This window comes from Sphaeramia orbicularis, chromosome 7 (assembly GCF_902148855.1).
Source record: "Sphaeramia orbicularis chromosome 7, fSphaOr1.1, whole genome shotgun sequence".
Lineage (NCBI taxonomy): Eukaryota > Metazoa > Chordata > Actinopteri > Kurtiformes > Apogonidae > Sphaeramia > Sphaeramia orbicularis.
Window position 1 is genome coordinate 24,377,316 of NC_043963.1, and position 18,475 is coordinate 24,395,790.

At 35.8% G+C, this 18,475-nt stretch overlaps 1 protein-coding gene across 1 annotated transcript; it reads right to left on the minus strand.

Moving 5' to 3' along the window:
• Positions 1 to 13,723: 13,723 nt before the first annotated feature.
• Positions 13,724 to 18,475, minus strand: LOC115422297 (thyrotropin-releasing hormone receptor-like). Its single transcript, XM_030138539.1, has 3 exons — positions 18,357 to 18,475; positions 16,449 to 17,283; positions 13,724 to 14,435 (listed from the first exon to the last, which is right to left on the minus strand). The coding sequence occupies exons 2-3, from the start codon at positions 17,223 to 17,225 to the stop codon at positions 14,037 to 14,039; spliced, it is 1,176 nt and encodes a 391-aa protein (XP_029994399.1). The 5' UTR covers positions 17,226 to 17,283; positions 18,357 to 18,475; the 3' UTR covers positions 13,724 to 14,036.

The window sequence follows — 18,475 nt, forward strand, 5'->3', positions numbered from 1 at the left end:
ATAATTGACGCAACAGTGACTCATTTTATGTTTTTTAATATAATCCTCCTCTGTCTCTTCTATCCATGTTTCTCGAAAACAACACAGATAAACACTAATAAACACAGAGGGAAAAAATGAATATATTATAGAAACAAACCCTCCGAAGACATGTAAAATATTACATCAGACTATCGATGGCCCAGTTGCACCTTGAAAAATCAAAACATACAGTTTATCGATTCATGAAGCCTTTCTGTGTGTTTATGGCGGCTTCAAGCAAGGAGTATTGACTATTTCGCTTCAATAAATATGTTTGAAATAATATATATTCTCACTTGAGTAGACTGGAGACCCATTAAGGAGGGGAGTGGGCTGTGACCATGTTCATTTATTTCTGTGAGTATTATTTTTTCATATCCATGCAACATAAGCAGTACTACACAGCTTGGTCCTTTTTTAACATTTTTTTTCATTAAAATGATATAGTTATACTGTAAAATAAACAAGAACTGTACTTGTACTTGTCATCTAATGCTGTTTCTTATCTTCCACGTGACATCCAATGATGCCAGTCATAAAAAATCATGATATTTATGCTTCATTAATATTATAGACTGCATGTGAAACCAAAAGCAAATACAGACACCTCTCTAAAACGATTTGCACGTTCACAGATATACAGTATGTACAGTCAGGCTTCCACTTAACACACAGGACGTATTCATGATCACTTTCAATTACTCTATATATTAGGGGCAGAAATTATCATTCAAAAACATGTCCGTCACTGATTGAAAATGTACAGAGGATGCATGTAATTAATTTAAGAAATATATGCAGGTCTCATGTCTTAATTAACATATTTCTCAGAGCTTCAGTGAGCATTACATATTTTAGGATCTGCACATGGAAGCTCTTAGAATGTAAAACTGACTAAAAACCAAGCAGGGAGTGAGTTCAAAGTACAGCACAATGAGCACCAATCAATTTACCAATGTTTGCTATAGTTGCACAACATAACAATGAAAGCTTTTTGCTTGTATTGATGGATTAATTTATTTGGAACGCATCATAAACCAAGCTTTTAGACGACTGAGTTCCTTCAATTGAAATTGGATTCAGAAAACCTGTTGCTCGCACTGAATATGAGTTCCCCATGTTACATAAATATCAGAGCAAAACACTATTGAAATTCAGTTCAGTTCAACTTTATTTATGAAGCGCATTTCATGCACAAGGCAGACTCAATGTGCTACACAACAGGTATATAGCATAAGAAGCAATCAAAAAAAAGAGAGCAAGTGCAAGTAAAAAAGCAATCAAAAAAAGAGAGCAAGTGCAAGTAAAAAATCATATGTACACACACTTAAAGTCACACATGCACATACCCACACAACCACACATGCGCACATGCACACACAACTCAACAGAACACTGTCAAAAAAGGTACGTTTTTAACCTGTTTTTAAAAATGGCTACTGATGTGACAAGTCTAACTCTATCGGCTAGGGTGTTCTATTTTTGCTTTTGAAATTAAATAAAACACATTTTATACAGAATAAATGGAGGAAAGGTCTTTATAAATTCAATTCTGTTAAACATACACACATTATTAGTTAAAATACAATACGTGTACCTGTCACATACAGTATGGTTATGTTATCATTTACAAACTTTGAATTTTGTGCCCTTTTGTGTTTATATAAAGTAGTCATAGCAGTTTGGTTTGGACCAGGTTAACCCAGTCACTGTTATATTTTAAATGTTCATTGTGTGATATTTAGTAATATTCAGTTCCTGCAAACACAGAATTCCCTGAAGCCATTGGTTGTTTAATCCTATTTTTTTTTTTTTTTGAATGGGGGGGGGGGGGGGGGGTTTTGTTTTCTCAGATAAGAACGCAAGAACTGCACTTCATACTAGAATGTTGCAGATGATAGAAATGCACCTTAATGCTGGATGGAAACACTATAAAAAGAAGAGGAGTTCTCTTTTGAGCTGTTGTAGAAACACAGCATCATGATATGTATAATATGAACATCAACACACTCCCTCTGTAAATATCAACAACTTATTCTAAAGTAATTAAACATAATAATCCTTATCTTCAGGTGATTATAGATGAATTAAATCATAATTATGAATACTATACTCTATATCTGCAATTAGATCTTCCTAAATGCCCATACTGTATATCTTAGACTTTGTGGTGATGTCAGGGTTCACTGTGCAGACAACAATAACATGTAATATGAGGTAAACTTTCCGTGATTTTCACATCAGATATGAAGATAAGACATAGTGAAATAAATCCAGAAGCTGTATTGTTTTAAAATCCAGAAGCCTACGTACCTGTTCCGTGAAGAACAAGCTCTTAAAACCACAATATAACCACAGCATGTTGAGGATTATATAAAGCAGGGTAATAAAATGAGGATTTGTGCTCAGCAACACTTATAACAAGATTTGTTGTTGGTTTTTTTTTTTTTACTGTTGACTTGTTATTTCTGTAGATGTGTGTATTCAATATACATGGTACAATGTTCATGCTTTACTGTAGTAAGTGTATATTATATCATATTTCCTCTGTACCGCAAAGAAATACTGAAAAACAAATCACTGAAATGAAATATATCCCTATATGGCTAAAATGAGTCCTAGTGTTGTAATATTTACTTAAAATGCCGTTAACTGTGTATTTCTACCTGGCTAACACTTTCACCTGCTTGTGTCACATCACTCAACAAGCTCTGCATCCTGATTTACATAAAGTTTCACTGAAGGACCCTCTGGAACAAATTAATTATAAAAACATACCAAAAACTAATAAACAACCCCCTCAGCACAGTTTAATGGGCTTTTCGAAACAACACAAAATACTCTAACTGGGCTTTGATTTTTTGTGTTGATATCAGAAAGACAAGTGCTCTTGAGAGATAATATTGCATAGTTTGGATGAATTATTCATCCTCATAGAACAACTGTGTTTTGCATCATCCACAGGGTTTAAAACATATTAAAGTGGCTGTTATCTGTTTCTAAAACACCTCCCATGATTTATTCATGATCTGTAAATCTTGCTCAGCGTGATGTGGCAGCTTTTATACAATTATTCAGTGAGGTTTTGTCTTGCTGACAGAGACTTTCATGATATATTTATGTCTATTGTGGAGATTCATTCATTAGTACAGTTACACAATAGTTTATGGTAAGAATAACACATACAGCTCCTTGGAGAATAACAACTCTGACCCTGTGCACCCTACAACCTGCATGTTTGGCCCATTTTCAGCTCATGTATAAGAACCACCAGAGTATCAGTGTCATTGTGACGCTGTGTGGCAGCTGCAGGTCCAGAAATCATCCATAATGGTGATGTTTACACTGAAACATCTAAGCTCTGTTTCTGTCCGAATGTGTGGTCCAGGATCAGGTCTGTGGCAGTAACAGCTTTAAGGAGCATTTGTATTTTAAAGGAGTGATATTTTTCTTTTTTTAAATGGAATCATGCATTTGAAAACATTTCCCTGTGGTCTACATAAACTGTAAATGCTATGCTTGGGTCTGAATTCTTCATTAATTAAGCTCCACAGGTCCATCTTCAACGCTATTTCTGAGTATTAACACCAGAAAGGTCATTTTGAGCGCTGGCCCTTTAAATGCAAATGAGCCACTTCAGGCCCGACCCCCTCCAGGTTGTTGACTGTGCTGCTCTGTCCTGTTCAACTAACGTGAACATTTTAGGTAATCGGCTCAAAGTTTGGACACATTTTCAGTTTTTACTATAACTGCTGCTGCTGACAAACAATTACAGTATGTCATACTCAGAGAAATGTTCTTCAGAAGTCTTGACCTTAAATGGGCAAATGTTGTGATGTAACTAGTTATAGAAGTAACAAATTAAGCAGGAATTAAATCGGGTTGCAGAAATCTACTTGATTTTTGCCAAAATGAGTATGAAGATAGCTTTGCAGCACCTGGAGGGTTCAAATTCAAACTTTTTGAACAATTAGGGTCCCCAAATACACAAATAAATGTACCAAAGACTAATAAAAGTGGGTTTAGCAAAATATGACTCCTTTAAAGTAATTTAGTTTAGTTTAATTTAATTTAATTTAATTTAGTTTAGTTTAGTTTAGTTTAGTTTAGTTTAGTTTAGTTTAGTTTAGTTTAGAATATCTCCCCAGAAATTCTAAAACTAAAACCTATAAATACTAGTAAAGTATTCAGAATACAATTTTCTGATGTTTGTAAAAGATGTCAATGAGTTGCATTTCAAAGATGTAGTATTGTAAGCCAATTTAATAACAGCCAATTTGTCACTGTGAATGTGACCACTAGAGGGAGTAGTGGGTCACTCTGCTGGTCTCTCCATGGTGAGGAAAACTAATGCCAAAGCTGAGTTGATGAGATGAGCTGAACTGAGAAACAACTGTCAAAAAATGTGACGAAGTGTCAAAAAACAAACAAAAAAACCCCCATCACTCCAAAATTAAAGAATTGTTGCTGAAATCACAGCATTTCTTCCACATGAGTGAGTTTGATTATGAGGCTTATGAAGGTTTAAAGTTACTAAATAATGTTATGCTGCATGTTGATCCACAGTTCAGACTAAACTGTGATGGTTCTGACCTTGTTTAGATGATTAAAACAGATCTTTTGTGCAGCTCCTGACCACACAAACCACACTGAGGTGATCAGTGGTTTTACTGTGGGTGATTTGTGCCTACAAACAGAGCTAAGCTAAAAGAGCTATAATTCAGAGTTAAACTAACAGAGCTCTAATGTAAACTATCAGCTTATACAGCATGTGAAGAATGTAAGACAGAGGTATTAATTTGACCAATTTAGTCTACATTTCGACTGCAGACAAATGTGGCCCAAATCCAATTTTTTTGCTCATGTGTGACCTGTATCTGATCTGTTAAAGACAGTTTGAACAGCACAAATCCAATTTTTTTGAACAGCCAGGTTGCATTTATCCAACCTTTACGTCACAGAAATGCAACAAACGTCACAATTCTGCGTCCTAGGAGGAGAAGCGGTGGGAAAACCATACTTACTTCCATAAACATAGTGCGTGCCTGTGTGGTCATGTGTTGAATCAGTACCTCCTTTGCGCATGCGGGTCACTTCAGGGTCAGTTCATACTCAAAACTGATAGAAGCCAGATTTAATGTGCAATATGAACAAGCACACAAAAAAAATCGGATTTCACCAAAAAATCTGAAATGTGCATTAAGACCTGCTGTCTCAATGTAGCCTAGGTTTATGTGTGAAGGAGAAAATCCTAATGATACTTTAACACAGATTGGTTGGTTCATACCTGCTCCCTGTCATCGATAGTTTGGAATATGAATACAATATATAAACCATTTAAAGTGCAATGTGTACAAAGTGTAGCTAGGCCATCTCAATTTTTGGGGGGGGGTAGTGGATCATTGATGATGTTTACAGGGTGGGGAAGCAAAATTTACAATATTTTGAGGCAGGGATTGAAAGACAGTGTATGACCAATTAGTTTATTGAAAGTCATGAAAATGTATTTGCCACAAGAAAATTGACATAATAGAAAATGTTTTTATTCTATGTGTCCTCCTTCTTTCTCAATAACTGCCTTCACACGCTTCCTGAAACTTGCACAAGTGTTCCTCAAATATTCGGGTGACAACTTCTCCCATTCTTCTTTAATAGTGTCTTCCAGACTTTCTCGTAATAGTTTTGCTCATAGTCATTCTCTTCTTTACATTATAAACAGTCTGTATGGACATTCCAACTATTTTTGAAATCTCCCTTGGTGTGACGAGTGCGTTCAGCAAATCACACACTCTTTGACGTTTGCTTTCCTGATTACTCATGTGGGCAAAAGTTTCTGAAAAGGTATGGATAATAGTGTTAGGTATGATTATGACATCAATATATGTTTGGTTTCAAAACAATTGACGTAGTGCCTGGTGAGAAAAAACAACTAAATGTTCATTGTAAATTTTGCTTCCCCACCCTGTACAGATTTCTCTCTCATGAAATCAAGAAAGTCCTACAATGATCTGACAACAGGATAGGTTTGAGCATCCCTCCGACCCTCTCAAGGACTATAGTTTAGAAAATGAATGAATGGGTGAAACTCAAGCAAAACACATGCAATAAGAATAAATGAGCAGCACGGTGGCTAGTGGTGCACCTCCAACTCACACCAAGAAGGTTACGGGTTCGCCTCTGTGTTGAGTTTATCTGTTCCCCCTGCACTGTCCTATATGTCCTCTAGTTTCCCCCACCCTTAAAAACAGGTATATATCTGTTAACTCTCCTGTCAGTGCCCCTGACCACAGTACTGATGAGGATCTGGAGTTGATCCCAAAGTGCCTTCAGTGGGAGTTGACAGCTCCTAATGTGCATTGTGCTAATTCTAATTGCTAATGCTAAGTGATCTGTGCTTTAAGATGAGTAAAATGCAGTTAATAAAGTGAGTTAAACCTTTTACAATAACAACAAAAGTAACACTGCTACTTTTTCCCACCAGCATTAAAGTAACACCAGCAGGGGGCCAGGGCTCAGAAGGTAGAGTGGGTCATCCAATAGCCGAAGGGTTGGTGGTTCGAATCCCATTCTGTCACTCATGTGCTGTTGTGTCTTTCGGCAAGACACTTCACCCACCTAGTCTTCAGTGTCACTCACACTGGTGTATGAATGCGTGTGAATGTTTGGCGGTGTTCAGAGTGACCATTTGGCGCAAATTGGCAGCCACGCTGCCACCAGTCTGCCCCAGAGCAGCTGTGGATACAAATGTAGTTTACCACCACCAGAGTGAGAATGTGAGAGTGAATGAATAATGAATCAATAATGTAAAGTGCTTTGAATGCCTTGAAAAGAGCTATAGAAATCTAATCCATTATTATTAAAACTTGCAGCACTTGTTGATTTGGATTATTTGCTAAAAAGTAATTTTAAGTTGAGGTAGCAGTTGGAAAAACATCTTCATATAAACAGAAATTTATATTTGAGTGACTCACAGCGAGACGTGTAGGAACCAAGCAAAGAAAAAAATGAACTGCAACAATGTTCAGTTTTTTTTAAATTAAATCCAGTTTTCTTTTATTAAACTCATTAACTCTGAGTGACTGTGTGTAATAATCTCAGTCTCTAAGATGTATTAGTTTGTATGGTTGACCTGCAGTGACACAAATGGAGGATATGTATTTACTTTAACAAATCACCACACACACATCGTAGTGAATCTCTGATTGTCTGTGCTTGTTTACAAGTGTCAGCATTTGTTCAGAGAAAGGGGGAAATTATCACATTTACTGTAAAGTATGTAACATCAGTGAGGTAAAATGAACATGGAAGTGGCAGCGGTGGGGGCCACTAGACGCTTAATGCAGCAAGTGTGTGTTCCTGCCTTATTGACTCTTCCCTCCAGAGGTTTGCGACATCACTTTCATCATAAAAAAACTCATTTTCTAGAATGAGAACCAGGAGATTACAGCCTGCACCGTCGTCTCCAGGTGAAAACAAACATGTCAACATATAATTAAAAATTTTCAGATTACTGGCGCTAAATTTTGAGATGTGTTAATCCAGCTGCATTACATTCCCTAAGTGACGACAGTTAAGTGAATTATTATGCACACATTTTTACATTTATTTTATTCGCATCTTCAGAAGAAGCTTTAGTTTATGATTTGCTGAGATGTTTAGTCAGACTCAATCAACATTAACAAAGAATTTTCAGGAAGTGTGTGAAAGATTTTCACACACATCAGACAAATTGCAGTGAATCATTAATAGACAAAACACAGAAGAAAACTGCAGACTGTTTGTGAGCACGATTCAACAATATATTATTTATAAAAGAGGGGAAAAAGAGCAAAGGAGCTCATTACTGTGATTGACGCCATCTTATTAGAACCAATGAAGGAGGGAGATCATGCCTTGAAAAATCTCCACAGTCCAAGCTGGAAATTGATAAAAGGAATTTGTAATGCTGCATAATAATTATAGTGAAGAGCTGAGAAAGACCCAAGCTATTTTTTATGAGTATAATTCATTAGATCAAGGTACAGTATATAAATGAATGTATTAAGAAGCTCATTGGAATAATACAGAACAAAATATAAAAATATACAGAAAATAATAAAAAACTCAGATGAGTCTTAAGATACTTTACTGACTCTTCTGTTACTGATAAGAACAACAGTACAGTGAAAATGTCTTGTTTTAGCAAGTATTTAATGACCACACATGCATTTTCTCAGTCTCTGTGTCAAGACAGAGAACATACAACTGGGATATAAGGAAATATATAAGCAGCATTAAAAATAAAAACACATTTCTGGAAAAAATATGACTAAACAAGTGGTGCCAGGCACAACAAACCTCGCCCCTTGCACGTATTGTAGTTTATTTTGGCATCAGTCCAGCTGATGTCATCATGTCTATGTGTGTGGTGATGATAGCATATCACTTGTTTCTATGCATGTGCCAATTTCGAAGTAAACTGAAGCAAAATTGATGTTTTTATAGACATTTGAAATTTTGCCCATTATAAGTAAATGGGAGAAGAAAACAGATTTTAAAAATTCATAGAACATTTGAACTTTGACCAGCTTTTCCCAAAATGTGACCGCATCTTTTCTGGGTCATTTGCAATCTATAAACCACATTTGGTATGAATCCAACCAATAGTTTTGCGAAGACATTTTAAATTTTGCTCATTATAAGTAAATGGGAAAAAAAAAGATTTTAAAATTCACAAGAAAAAATTGAACTTTGACCTACTTTTCCGAAAATATAATGAATCTATTCTGGGTCACTTGCAATCTATAAACCAAATTTGGTATGAATTCAACCAATAGTTTTGCTGCTAGGATGTTACCAACCAACCAACCAAACAAAAAAACAAACAAACAAACAAACAAAAACAATACCCCTTGCCTCCCCTTGGCTGGGCAATTAGAAGATATATTGAGCATCTGGACAGAGAAAAGAATAAAAAACAGCCAACTGTAAAGAAAAACTGTCATTCTAATGGAAAGTGAGTATAATATACTGTAAGATTACTTAAGAGCTCATGAAAATCCAAGTTCACACTAAATACAAACATTTACCTGAACAAACTTGTTTGTGTTTAATACTGTGCATATATTTCCTGAAATTTCTTCTCATATCTTAATAAAGAGAGCAGGTTTACGTCTGTTGTGTATTTCTGCAGTTTATTTTTACATTATTTATCTACTGTAGATGACTTTGAACTTGTCAGCTTCAGACGTATTTTTTTTCTTGTATCTTAATAAAGAGACTGAGAAGTAAAGATGAATGCTCATGACAATCTTGCAAAAACTACAAAGCTAAAGGCAGCCTATGATTGTATTTGTAAGCAGAAAAGACTTACTGTTAAGAAAAGGCACCTGTCATGACACATTAAACATAAATATAGCCGTACACAGACTTGATAAATAATACAGTAAATGCAGGAAAATAAATTGCTCATTGCTCCATCAAACTCAGAGCTTTAATAGCAAAATAACAATTAAAACTGTAAACGTTTTACATTTGGGGTCTATGAACCTCCATCTGATCAGAGGCTGATCATGGAGCTACTCTTTATCACCATGATTTAATAGTCAAGCTGTTGAGGAGATGGGCTGGTACATTCTTTCTAAAGTTGAGATGTCTTAAGTTCTTCTGTGGATGCTTTTGTCTTCAGTGGTACACAGAGGATCACTTAAGGTGTAAATATAAGAATACTAGGGCAGCAAGGGATCATTATTTTATTTTATTGAACTTTATTTAACCAGGAAGTCCCTTTGAGTTTAGAAATCTCTTTTGCAACAGAGACCTGGCCAAAGTAGCAGCCATACAAAGTCCAAACTACATAAAACACATACATGATACACAATGACTATAAAACAGAATAACAATTATTTAACCAAAATGGCCTCAAGAAAAACAGTGACATCCCTCCTTTACAGCATTCTCCATGACACTTTTAAAATCATTAACAGAAATGAATATTTGTGGTTCAAGAGTGTTTTGAAGATTATTTCATGACCATGGTGCATGATAGAGGAAATTATCTTCAGCTATCATCATCATCAACCTTGCAGCATATTTTACTCATGTTACATCAGTAATCTAACAGAAAAAAGGGAAATTAAACACAGCATTCGACACAATTATTATGTTTTGATATGATAGAACATCTAGATGATTTTTGATAATGTTCATAAAATTTGTAAAAACAACCTCACCTCTCCCATGACATGAGCTCAAAAAAGAAACATCAATATCGTAACAATACTTTTTTCTTTTCCTTGAATAATTTGTTGTGCAAATTAAAAATAACTTAGATTTTTGCTTGAATAATGCAAACAAACTCAACAAGACTGCTCCCTGAGACTATATTTTTCTAAATAAAAATAGGAAATGCACAATAATCTTACAACTTTGACAATAAAGGTAGTGTTTTTTAGAACAACAAATAAATTTTGGTAACAAAGATGAACATTTTAACAATATCAGTGGCTGCAATGAGCCCGTCGACATTGCACATCTCAGAACATTAAAGCGCACCCTGTGCAAAAACAGAAACATTGCACATTTTTCTTTTCCAGTCAAATCCACGTCCGTTCTCCAAACCTAAACTCTTTGTTTAGTCTAGTGACAGATCACCATGGCAGTAGAATTGTTTGTTGTACGTCCCTAGAATGAGTCCAGGGCGCTCCAACACCAAAACATTAGTTCGACCTGCTACACGTTCTAACCCAGGGATGCCCAACTCTGGTCCTCAATAGGGGTGTGTATTGGCAAGAATCTGGCGATACGATACAAATCACAAAACTAGAATCACGCTACGATATATCACAATATATCACGATACTGTTAAAAAGGCAATTTCTTGTTGTTTCTTTTTTAAAATGATTATTTCCTTGAAGAACTGAATTACACCAGAAATATGCACAAATACGAAACACATTTTTATTTGATGACAACAGGATCTACGAGGGGGGGCTGAAAAGTCCATAGCCTGACTTAGAAGGAGTCATTCCACAGCAATGAAACTTGGCATACATTAAATTCAACCTCTCCTGATACTAACTGCATGGTTTCCTTCCAGATAAACCCACATTGAATAAATAATTTAGGACTTTGAAAAGAAGTACCAGAGACATTTTGTGAACCATCCATGGCACCGTGGTCTTACCAAATGTCTGCAGAAAAAGGGGTTAGCCCCCAAGGACATTCATGCTGACATGGTTGCTATAGGGGATGACGCTCCAGCTTTATCAACTGTGCAAAACTGGGAAGCTGAATTCAAGAGGGGTAGGGAGAATGAGGGAGGGGTGAAAAGCAAGCATTTTCATGAAATGTCTGTAGTGCTACTTTTCAAAACAAAAAAACAAAAATGAACCTCCACAATATCTGCATTTGAATAAATACCTAAAAAATATCGATACAGTACTTTTAAATATCGACACAATATTGCGAAATGAAATATCGCGATATATTGCATAACCGATATTTTCTTACACCACTAGTCCTCAAGGGCCGATATCCTGCATGTTTTAGATGTTTCCCTCTTCCAGCACACCTGACGGTTGTTATCAGGCTTCTGCAGAGCTTGATGCCCAGCCAGCATGTCCATGTGGGCCCCAGAAGGGTTACAATTGGGCTGCATATAAGGGTCCCATGTGGGTTTGTCCGCAGTTTCCAGGGTGGCCCCACATGTGTTTGCCCATATCAGAATCAGAATCAAAATTAGAATCAGAATCTCTTTATTGTCGTTGTACCATGTACAGCAAAACTGAGGTAAAGCTCTCCATTTCAGTGCAAGAATTTACAGACAGACAAAAAAATATCAGTAAAACAACAACAAATATCAGTAAAAGGCACCGTTATTTACATTAAAAAATAAAAAGTATTGCAAACTAAGATATTTGTAAAACATAGAATTTAAGTTGTGCAAATAACATGAGAAGTAGTGCAAATGACATGAAAGATAAATATCGTGGGATAAAATAGTGTCAAGAATAAATAATATAAGATATTCAGATCTCTGATTCTGATTCTGATATGGGCAAACACATGTGGGGCCACCATGGAAACTGCGGACAAACCCACATGGGACCCTTATATGCAGCCCAAATGTAACCCTTCTGGGGCCCACATGGACATGCTGGCTGGGTGGTAGGGTTATCATTTGAATCAGGTGTGCTGGACGAGGTATACATCTAAAACATACAGGATACTGGCCCTCAAGGACCAGGACTGGACACCCCTGTTCTAACCCAAAGAAAAAAAACAACAACCAGGAGTGATCCCATGCCCCCCCTGGCAAGCATTCATTCCCACCCCACAGTTTGAGAAACACAGAGTTAAATAGATTCAAATGAGTGGCTACATCTGTTTTTGACACTCAAGTTGCCTTTATTTTATTCATTAAAATGTGCTGTTGAATAAGTGACATGAAGTGCAATGACAAGATAATGAAATATACAGTTAAACAGATTTAATAACTGGCCTTATACAGTAGTGGTGTTTCCTGTTGTATATTGTGAGTGACATAATGATATACATGTTGAGAAGCTGCTGTGGTCGACTGGAGGAGGCAGCAGCAGTAACTTTTTGGCAGCAATTAGCATCACAATATTTTCTCCACAGTGTACCTGCTGTCAGGTATGGTGCACATCACCTGTGGCTAAAAATAACATCTTCAACCTCTGGCAGACATTTTTGGATCATCACCCTCAGTATACTTTCACACTATTAAAATATTTATGGAGATTTCTTTGGTAATTGTGTAACTGCAGAGTCTCCTTGGTCCTCCATTTCTAATCTATGAGTTTTACTTGCAGAGTTGTTTTCAACTTCTCCTTTTCCTCTGAGCTCATCTACATTCAGAGTTAAGGGGGAAGACCTACATGGAGGATTTCAGTCTTTCACACATACTTTGGAGCCAGTTCCTATAGTTTTTACAACTTTTCCAAGTGTGATGATGCAACCTGAAGGCTTCCCTGCACATACACAAAATATTGTCTTTTAGGAGAACAAGAAATGTCTTAAATCCAGCAAATAAACGTTCATTATTCTGTTCTTTTAATGCATTGTTGGGCAAATATTCCATAATCTTAAAATTTTTATGACTTGTTATGACTCTGTTTTCAGGCTGTAGAAAGTCCACCCCATTATGGCAAAATTTTGGTTAATTGTAAGTGTTTTCAGACATCTAGGGATTAAATGTGTGACACTTTTGATTATCAGTTGGTTTCAATTTCATCTTTATATTCAGTCTTTTGATTATAGGACAGAGAGGAGAGAGCTGCAAAGGTAAGAGGTGAATTGTAGAATTCAGTGCTTTATCTTAGACTTAAATGGAATAAAATAAATAGAGACTGTGGTTTAATGATTTAAGAAAATGATGTGTCATTTTTACTATTTTATTATTAATGGTTTTCAAAGAAATAGATGAAAACAGAAACAAACTGTTGTCATTGAAAATCCTTTGCAAGTCACATATGAGGAGGATCTTATTTTATTCAAGACATGTTGATTTGTGTTTGTTAATGATAATGTTGTATTTTATGAATATGTTGTTCAGTTTTTCTATGTCTTGGCTTGTCTTTATCTTATGTTGAACTTGAGCTTCATCTGCTGATATTTACAGGATCCCACAGTAAAACACATAAAGAAAGAAATAAAACATCATCACATGTTTTCATTTATCTAAACTTTAATTCTAAAGTTACCCTTTGAACAATTTGTCTAAATATACAGTTCAAGAGCATTTTACAGTACACTTTATTTTGACTCAGTTATTATTAGTGAAACATATTTTAAAGCCACTATTGATCAATACATTCACATAGTATATTCACAACACAGTTACTGCACTGATAAAAAAAATACCACAGTGTCCACAGCACAAATAAAACTATCCATAACAAATGAAAAAATGTACAGATACAACAAATGCTTCCTCCACTGGACAAGAAAAAGGAAAGACCAAAAGTAAGGGACAATCTGGAGTCAACCCCTCCAACTGTACAAAGGCTTTATTAGGAAATACTCAACGTGTTTGCGTCATCGTGTGTTAAGGTGAACCTCTTGATGCTCAGGCCGCTCACTTCCTCCTGCTCGGTGATGGGCTCGTTGCTCTCATGGGAGGAATCCTTCATGACACTGTAATATATGGGCATGTTGTACTCTGCAGCCTTCTCCTTGTCTTTCCCATTGCACTTGCAGAGCTTTTTAAATGCAACACGAAATTTCTGAGACATGAGGTTATAGATGATGGGGTTGATGGCGCTGTTGGTGTAGATGCACATCCGGCAGAAGAGCAGGAACCAGGTGTTTTGGTAAGGAGGGTCGATGAAGGAGTTGACCACCACTAGGGTTCGATAAGGCATCCAGAGCAAGGCGAAGAGGATGACCACCACGGCCAGCATCTTGGTTATCTGTCAGAGAAAACAGGAAGAAACAGAAAAGAGAGAAACAAAATACTGACATGAATATATTAACATACACACTATTAATTAAAGTGTATTCTGTTTGGATATCCTCAAATAGGCCTTTTCCAGAAGGGTGTATTTTGTGATTAAAACAGAGGATTGATGACTTATATCCTGGAGGATTCTTTGGACAGGTAGGTACCATATATAGACAATAAATCTAATTTGCTCATTATCCTGCTGGTAAACTCCTTATTATGGTCAGCTGTAATAATGAAAGAAGATCCTCTCTGGTAAGGATGCTTGATCTAAAGAAAGTCCACATTTCTGGTTGGAACAAGAAAAACACCCATTGTAAAACATTTTAACAGAGGATATCATCAGGTTTTTAGATATGAACAAATAACCTGATTGCTTCTTGTAATATATTAACTGTGAATGTGTTTTCTTATTACTATTATTATGAATTTTGTCTTAGATACTTTGACAATATTTTGTTTATGTGAATGTAGCTGATGACAATGAGACAAGACAAATAGATAGATAAATAGATTTAATCTTGGCTACAAAATAAATTTAGAATTTATGTTTATGTCATATTATTTTTTCTATTTTCATCTGTCATATCAGCAGTACACTTTTGTATCACAATTACAGTCACGGAAAAAAATTATTAGTCCCTCAAAAGTCATCAAAAACAATGGTTATACAATCAAATACTAACTCCTGTGTGTATCATGTGACTAAAACAGACAGAAAAGAAAACATGGAATGCCTAAAAGCACTGTTTTTGTCAGTACAATGCCATAGCTACTGATGTAAGAACTGAAGTGATTTTGGTTATTATCAAGAAAACATGGAAAATGCAAGATATCAGCTCTTAAATTAAACTTTATGAGCTATTTTTGTTGTTATCATTATATTTGTCCAAACAAATTTACCTTTAGTTGTACCAGGCATTAAAATGAACAAGAAATTGAATAAAACAAGGGTCGTCTAATAATTTTTTCCACAACTGTAAAAGTGTGCTTTAATGTGTGATATTTAGTGACACCTACAGGTGAAGTTATAAATTACAATCATGTGAATACCTGCCACTGTCACTGCTCAGTAGCTGCAAAAGAGCAGAAGTTCCTTAATACAGTCAGGCTTTGTTTGGTGCATTCTGGGCTTTTACATAAGGGGTTATTACCTCTGACATTCAAACCCAGTAAGTGATTTTAATGCACCATAATGGTGGTCATCACCTGCTATAAAATGAAAAAAGTAGAAGTAGAAGTGTGTTCAGAGCTAATGTAGAAACATGGTGGACTGTGACAATGCCTCCATTTCTCTGTAGATATTAGTGAGTGGCTAATTAAAGTAATTAAAATTTGTACATGATTATACAATTATGCACTAATGAAAACCTAATATTAATTAACTGAATATTATATTCATTTTTGCTTTTAGATCCTTTCAAATATTTCCTTTAATGAATGTGAAATAGAGATAAAATAAATGCATTTATTTGGATACCTTCATACACTATGAAATGTTATCACAATAAAAAAATTTCCCATCAGCTGATAAGGATAATTATGTGATCAATAATGGTCACATGCCAAAACAATACTTCTTTCTTGTTTCAAAGCAGATTTTTAGTCCTGAATGAAAATTGAAGAAATCAGATGGTTTTTTGGTGGTTTTAGATTCTGCACAACAAAAAAATCAGGAAGACAGAAAGGAGATTAAAAAAATGAAAAGACAAAAGTTATTGAACTGTGAAATGTGAAAAATTAATGATGATCAAACAAACAAACAAAAGAGGATGAGAACAAAAAACAAACAAAAAATAAAATGTAGACAAAGTAAAAGACAATACAGTTTTTACACAGATGTAACTGATGTCGATGTTAATGTAAATAAATTAACCATTAAAAATAATGAAACATCTTTATCAAAATAATGATTTCACAGTAATTATCATGATAAATCGATAATCATGATAAATATCGTTACTGCCCTTGTTTCTGGTACCTGCTTCCTGGCCGTCATCGCTCCTTTGGTGGCCTTGGCGTTGTTGTTGGCGTGACCCTGGTGAACAGACCCTCCTCCTGCTCTGTCGTTCAGGTGTGAGGGCAGGGGGCTCATGAACAGAATCCTTGCGATGAGCCCATAAAGCACCATGGCCACGATGAGAGGGATGACGTAGAACAGAGTGAAGTCCAGGAAGTAGATGGGCATGTAGAGGCTCCTGGAGACACGGTAGCCACAGGTGACCACGACGCCGTTGGTGTAGACGGTTTCATCAGTGTTTACCAGGAAGAACCACATGATGCAGTAGAGTGAGGTGAAGACCCAGACCATGGCTATGATCCTCTTGGCCCGGGACACTGTGCATATGAACTGTGCCTTTATGGAGTGACAAATGGCGATGTATCGCTCGATGGTGAATGCCATGATGGAGCAGGACGACACGTTGATGCCCAGGTACTGAAGGTAAGTTATACACAAGCATCCTGTGTAGCCGTAAATCCAGAAGGCGACAACATCGGAGATATTGGGCAGTCCGGCAGCCAGGAGTACAATGAGGTCTGCCACAGCCAGACTGACCAGGTAGCAGTTGGTGGGGGTCACCATGTGTTTGGTTCGCAGCACCACCAGCACCACCATGATGTTTCCAGCGATTCCAACCCCACAGATGAGCATCGTCAGGAAGATGGTGATGACCTGCTCCTCAAGAGGGTTCAGCGGCATCTCTGTCAGATTCAGAACCTGGGAGACGTCCTGAAGGATGGTGGTGTTGTTCTCCATGGTCAGTGGAGTCCTGAGGTCACAGTATGGTCGATCTTCAAGAGGAAATAGAAAAACTCTGAGGACAGAAAAAAAGAGGAAAACATAGGTTTGTATAGTACATCTGGTTTCTCTTTCTTTCTTTCTTTCTTTCTTTCTTTCTTTCTTTCTTTCTTTCTTTCTTTCTTTCTTTCTTTCTTCTTTCCTTCCTTCCTTCCTTCCTCCTGTTGTTCTGAAATCATTTTAGGACTGTAAAAACAGTCAAAATAAAACAATACAACATTTATTCCATTTAATATGTATACATTGTTTATATATTATTTATACATGATACACCACATTATTATTATTTCATTTATTAAAAATACTCTTAAATATAAATAAACTGTCCAGCATAAAGCAAAAAAATACTTTCTGATGAAAAACATGGTTGATATATGGTTATTTCTGTTTTTAGTAAAACTAAGACAGATAAAGGTTTTTCTTTCTTTCTTTCTTTCTTTCTTTCTTTCTTTCTTTCTTTCTTTCTTTCAAAACAACATTTATTGCATTTATCATTTATACATTATATGTTATTCATATATTACATTTCAGTTTGTTGTAAATACAAACAGCATGAATGAAGACAAATACTCACAAATATATACAAATTGTCATATATTATGCAAACAAATGAACAAATAATGAAATAAACACATCAGTTAGTCTGGACGTCTAGAGTAAGTCCACCCTGTGAAAGACCATAAAAGTAGAAAAAAGACTTATATTAATTTCCATAAATTCAGAAGTAGTTCCTTATGAAAAACCTTAACTATATATAATTATTTTTCTTTTTGGCAAGGTTTAGATTCTTTTCCCCCAGATACAAGGTTTTGTCTTTTCATTAAATTTCTTTTTTCAGTCAAGCACTTTATCAAATATTGTGTTTATTATCTATCTATCTATCCATCTTTCTTTCTTTTTTTTTTTTAACCTTTCATTGTTTTAGGTGCAAATATCTTCATCAAAGTATTTCATTTACCATAAATGAACCAAACATATGATGACGCTTATCAAAAATTTAAGCAAAAACCACAAAAAAAAAGACTAGAAAACAAGAAAACTAAGACACAAATGCAAATAGATATTGTCCTTGTGACATTGTCGACTTACCATTATTTGCAGAATGCTCCCTGTGTCACTGCAGCAGCATCACTCAGGTTCAATCAACCAAGAAACTCAGTTGAGTGCTCCGTCCTCCTCCGGAGTCATCCACATCTGCCTCTCTCTGT